This window comes from Trachymyrmex septentrionalis, unplaced genomic scaffold, assembly GCF_001594115.1.
Source record: "Trachymyrmex septentrionalis isolate Tsep2-gDNA-1 unplaced genomic scaffold, Tsep1.0 scaffold11, whole genome shotgun sequence".
In the NCBI taxonomy this organism is placed as follows: domain Eukaryota; kingdom Metazoa; phylum Arthropoda; class Insecta; order Hymenoptera; family Formicidae; genus Trachymyrmex; species Trachymyrmex septentrionalis.
The window spans coordinates 5,214,032-5,220,108 of NW_017304228.1; the positions used below are offsets into that span (position 1 = coordinate 5,214,032).

The window sequence follows — 6,077 nt, forward strand, 5'->3', positions numbered from 1 at the left end:
GTGTGTGTGCAGAAAACATTTTACTGAACATAAAATTTAGATGACGGTCCATTTGTAAAATCCATCATCTCGCATTTATATGTAATTCACGATTTCAAATAATTTTCATTATGTAAACCACAATATTAATTTATATGAAGCTTCAATGATTTGTAATGTCAGGATAAATCATCGATTTTTAAATATATATCGAATTTATCTCTTTAATAATATATTTTATAATTTCGTTGAATTGTGCTGACTTCATATGTATATATTAAAGTTGTATTTGTATCTATAAATACAACTTTAGTCAAAAATACTAGGTACCTTATTTAACATTTTAGTTCAAAAATTGATTTACGACATTTGTTGTAAATTTCATTTTTTGTTTTAGAACTCTTTGAACTTATGTATAATGTCAATAACCAGTAGAAAATTATACAGATAAAAGAATTCCAGATAAATAAAAAAATTACAGATGCCCAATACTTTTTACCACAGCTGTACCTTCTATATTATCGATATAATATATTATTTTGTATTTATATAATATATAAATTATAATTTTGACAAAAAAGAAACTAATGAAAAAATAAAATTAAAAATTTCCAAAACCTCTCCACATAATATGTGATTCCGGAGTGTAACTTTATCTAGAGCAATTTCATCAGCTGTAATTTTTAAAGTAACTTTTTATCAAGAAGACTGGTTTGGTCGGCGGCTTTAAAAGAAAAAAAGTAATGAAAGAAGGATAATTAAATCTGCCGCATTTTGCGAAATCACTTTTTCATTCGTCGCCGATGATGCTGCGGTCGCTATTTCAGACTGGCACGGGCCTTAATAAGATGAGATTTAGAGCGTCCCCAGGTGGCAGATGTTGGGTCCTAGCAGTGGCAGTTTATACCGTGTATCTCGACGAAGTTGCCAGACCATTTAACCGGGACGTAAATGTTAAAAAGCCTACCGTCTCTCCCTTTACGTTCCGCGCGTATCTGCCAACGTTACGATCGGTTTTACATTCAAGTTTCGACGCGCTCTCGAGATCAGCGCGGAGTGATAGCTGGAGAAAAAATGCGATGGATTCTTCTAACGCATCGCGAAGAAAAGACGCAGAGCAGAAATTACTGCGAAGAAAACGGCTCGTTCGAATCGCCATCGTTTCACGATGATAGAGCTTTTCTTTCCATCCGCTGGTCTCGTAATCGGATTTAGGAAAGAATTCTTAGAACGACCTATCATGCATTCTAACTTTTTTTATAGAACGAAAACGTGAAATTAATAACAAAATAGATTTCTATAAATATAATTAATCTGATGATGCCAGAGAAGGCACGCACTGTCATTATACGGTTCGATTATCGTTATCGATATATTATTCGTTCGAATAATATTAATATATAAAATATTGATCCTAATACTAAATACAAAAATCCGCAAAATAATTACGCTGTTAATTAAAGAGCCGCCCAGCCCTAGAACTTGTATTGCAATTCATTAAAATTATTGTACGTTAACTCGAGATCCCTAATAACTAGGAATAAAGAGGAAAAACTCTACAAAGAAAACTCCATAAGTTCAATCCTTTTTTTCCGCGCGACACATTCTTGTTCAAGGGTCATTAAGAATTTTCGCAAGAACGCCGACTAATGGTATCGGCTGGATTACAAAGTTTTTAGAGCGCCGTATTCCGCACCGAGAATACGCGCCTAAACACCTGCATCCCTTTCTCACAACTCTCCCAGGACGCAACCTTTCTTCTCTTTCCCGCGGGGTCGCGCGAGAAGTTTCCGCTCCGCGAGGGCAGACTTTTCGCGGCATTTAGCCGCCTCGGCTCAGGAGATCGTAAAGTTAAATATCGGAGGAGGATTTCTAAGACGGAGAGACGCGAGAGGGAGGGGTGGGAGTAGTGGTGGTGAAAGAAACACCACCGCCGCCACGTAAATTGGCTTCGTCGCCGGAGGCGGTCGGTTAATCGCGCGAGGAGGTCGCGGCGACCGAGCAACAAACCGGGAACAAATAAAGAACGAAGTTAAAATTCAATTCGGCCGGAAGAAACAATCGAAGTCCTGAACACACAAGAACTGGGGAAACCGCATTTGCGACTGTTGTCAGCGAAGTTAGGAGAAATCCAGGGAGACACATGGAAATTTCATGAAGCTCTCTTTGTCTTAAGAAGAAGCGAATAATAAAATTAACAGTAAAATGTACGTCGCAATATGTGTGTGACTTTTTTATTTAGATGCAAATACATTCTCGAAAGAGTATCTGTACATAATCTTTATATTTCTATTCATAATCTGCAATTTATTATTATTATTATATTTCAACGTTGTGAGAAACATGAAATAATATAATAATAAATACAAGAATATATAAATATAGAGGCAAATAAGAATTTCGAAGCAATCCGCCTGAGCCTCCGTTTTGAAAAAAAAAAAAAACAAAACAAACGCTTTCCTCCTCCAAAGCATCGTCGGATTATATCCAGTAGAACAAGTCAAGCTTTGATCAGACTTCGGGAAAGCGCGCGCGGCGCACAGAACGTACAGAATCCAATAAACTCATTCGCGTCGTTAAAATTTCAAAGTGGAGCGTAAAATGAAATAATTAAAATTTCAAGGTTTAAAGACAACTTATATAAACGGACTTTGATATGTAATTCGCTTCCCACTAATCCAATTTCTACCAGTGTAGTTTAATTTTAATCTTGATTAAACTAACTCTTCATCTTTTTCAAGAATTAGAAAAAGATGAAGAGTAAGCTGAACTTAAATTAAAGTTAATTCACGTTGGTAGAAACGGGCATTAATCACATAGTGAAACTCGAGTGCAAAGTTAAATGTTTATCTCTCTGGCTCGTATTTTCATCAAGTCGAATTAGTCATTTTACGGTTCATCCGGATTTCTTGAGATAAGTGTCCGTACAACAAGCGTTTTCTTCTTATATACATGCAACACAAAAAAATCATACGATACCCCCCAACAGATCGAAGGATTCGTCTGAGCAATAAGTAAGCTCCAGGTGGCTGGCTTTGACGCGGGTTAATCTCTCGAGCTGATTACAAGTCGCGAACAGCCAGACACAAATCCAGTTCCGCTTTTGCCAAAACCGTCGGTATAAGCCTACTTACACACGGCTGAACATGTAGCCGGCCAATCGTCGATTGGTAATCCGGGAATGTTTTCTGCCCGGTCCATTATCGGCTTAGTGCGGCTCCCGCGCCACTCTCCGTTTCGCAACGACCTGATTCCACGCGAGAAAAAAGGAAACGCCACCCTATATTCCAGACGCTCCGGATAAATCGATAGCGTTAAAGATAGTTTCTTTAGACGCCTTATTTCGCATTCGCGATTCCTCAAAAGGGAATTCGAAGAAACGCAAAAAAAAATCCTCTATGCCGCGATCAACGTGATACGAATCCTGCAAACGTTTTTCAGTAATAATTTTCGCTTGTCAGCTATATTTTTCGACAATTTTTGGAATATGAAACAAATTGCATCGTTGTCTATTTTTCAACACTGACTGTTCATATTTTTCGGCAATTTCAATTTATCGTCGCACTCATTCAGTGAGACAATAAAAATTTGTCACGAACGCAAATCAAAATTTATTAGCAAAGAATATGTTTGATACACGAATTTGCTTGCTGCTCTCGTTTTATTGATGTAAAAATAATATCGCCGGTTAAGGATGGCGTGGCAAGCCGTAAACATCCTGCTTTCACAAACTTGTGAAAGAAAGACTGGCTTTCGTGTACGTACACCATCATCACCGAGAATATTATTCGCTGCGCTATTGAGCACGCTTAAAAATGCATGGGCCACTCAACCCGAACCGGAAGCACTTCAGTTATCCTGTTATCCAGTATACCCTCAGGAATAAGGCTCGCCCGCCCTTAATGATGACCAGCGATATTTGCTCTTTTGTTTTCCTACCAAGAGGCAAATAGCGCGCCCCTCGCAAGATTACGAGCTGTTTTATTTTCATGAATGAGAAAATTACACGTGAAAATAATGAAAAAGGTCATACGTTACAATTAAATGATTTTTTTCGATCTCCTTTTCGGCTTAAGATTACGAAGTATTACTTTCCGAAGTCGTAATCTTCTGTTATATGTTGTAAAAGTAAATTGATCACGGAGAAGAAGCGAAAGATAATCCAATAATAGAATTTTATAGAATAATCAAACTGATAGAGCTTTGGATTTGTATTCACACTTCACCTTCGTAAGAACGTAAATATGCGTGCGTTTATCGATAAAAGTGAAATGTGAATATGAATCTAAAACAAAAATATAAAACTCTGAATTTGATTATTCTCTACATATTCCATAAGACTTTTTTTTATTTATTTCTTAGGTTCTATGAATCTATGTAACATAAACTGTATGCTAAGTGCATTTATTAATACAAGTGTAAATACAGAACTCTACAAAAACGTAAGACTCATCAATTTAGTTAAACTGTAAAATTCTTTTATTTATTTCTTATATTCCTGATATATGTGTAAATTATGTGCTAAATGCGCGCATTTGTCGACGAAAATGAGAGATGTGAAGAAGTTCTACAGAAAAATATAAGACTATCAATTTTATTACTCCATCAAATTCTTTTATTTGATTGTCTCTCACACTTCTTCGTGAATAAATTTACTTTTATACAACACGTATTTTACATGAATCTGCATACATAAACCTTGTTATCGCGGTGCGATGTTTAGAACCGTTCCAATTTAATTCACTACCTTCCAAGTATTCGGCGCGCGATTCCGCGACAGGTGCAATTAGCGTCTTACGAATATCGCGCAAAGTGTATTGCTATGCGCCAGGCAAAATCCCGACCACAATTCTGGTGGTCGCGGCAAGGAGATTATTCTATAATTTTAACAATCAATTATTTAGAATTCAGTTATCTCAGCGGGGCTACCGGCGTATATTCAATTTTAAAACTGCAAACAGTCGCCGGAGTACCGCTCGCAACGAGGCACTCAATATGTAAAGCGCGATGTAACTTCGCCGCGGCCGCAACTCCGCGCGCCGCGCGGATTAATCAAGCGGAATTCACGCCCGACTTGTAAACGTTGATCAAATATCCGTGAGCGAGTTAACGACCGCGGGATTGTCTGCGAAATTCGACTAATTCAACTCTCTCGGTGCGCGCGCGATGTTTTTCGGCCTCCGTCGAAGTTAAATTACGTTAGCCCTTTCGTTCGCCCTGCGTCCTCCAATTAGGGACACTTTCCCTTCATTGGCAACACGCGAACACACAGTTTGCGTGCAAAGTTATATTTTTCTTTTGTTTTCATAATTTTTACGACAGTCTATGAGTTCTCTCTCTCTCTCTCCCCCTCTCTCTCGAATCTGAACCGACAAAAAAATTGTCAAAAAAAAATTCCCGCAACACGCCGCAGTCACATAGAAGCTCGTAAAAAAATTTCCGTCCCTACCTAACATACATACACGCGTGTATGTACTTGAATATGTATATAATTCATCGTCTCATTACACGCGATACTGCATTCAGCGTACCGACTGCGACCGCTTTCAATATAAAACGAAGAAATAATAAATGAGCCGGCCGTCACGTACCGGGTGGCACCATTGTTCACTCACCTGATAGAGTATGTCGAGAGTGATCGGATAGAGCAGGTGCTCCACGATGACTCGGAGTACGGTGTTGGGTCCGCCCTGAGTCTCGCCAGGTCCGGACACCTGATTTTGTCCAGCGATCGCGACCTGGTTGTTCGAATTCTGTAACAGAGAAGAGAAGTGGAGACGAATTAAGCAAACTTCGAAGGAACGAACTAACTGCGATCGACGTTTACGCGTCGCCCAAAGTACTGAAGATACAAATTGCCAAAGTTCCGAACGATACAAATTTTACTTTACTGACGAAGTGATTTTCATCGAACTTGGTCTTTTTGGTATTTTTAGGACTTCGTATAGAGGCGAATAATTGAAGACTTTATTTACATTAATTGTTTTATTGTTAGCACAATATAATAATAATAACAACATTAATATATTATAATAATAAAAGTCTTTGTACAATAAGCCTTTAATTAGATATATATATATATATATATATATATATAT

General features: G+C 37.9%; 1 protein-coding gene across 6 annotated transcripts in view; it reads right to left on the reverse strand.

Annotated features, from left to right (window-relative positions):
• Positions 1 to 6,077, reverse strand: part of LOC108749996 (polypyrimidine tract-binding protein 1) — a 389,037-nt gene that overhangs the window by 39,680 nt on the left and 343,280 nt on the right. For all 6 annotated transcript variants that reach the window (XM_018489177.1, XM_018489162.1, XM_018489152.1 and 3 more), the window contains one exon: positions 5,595 to 5,732. In XM_018489177.1, coding sequence (XP_018344679.1) covers positions 5,595 to 5,732 — 138 coding nt within the window. The remainder of the gene's footprint in view (positions 1 to 5,594; positions 5,733 to 6,077) is intronic.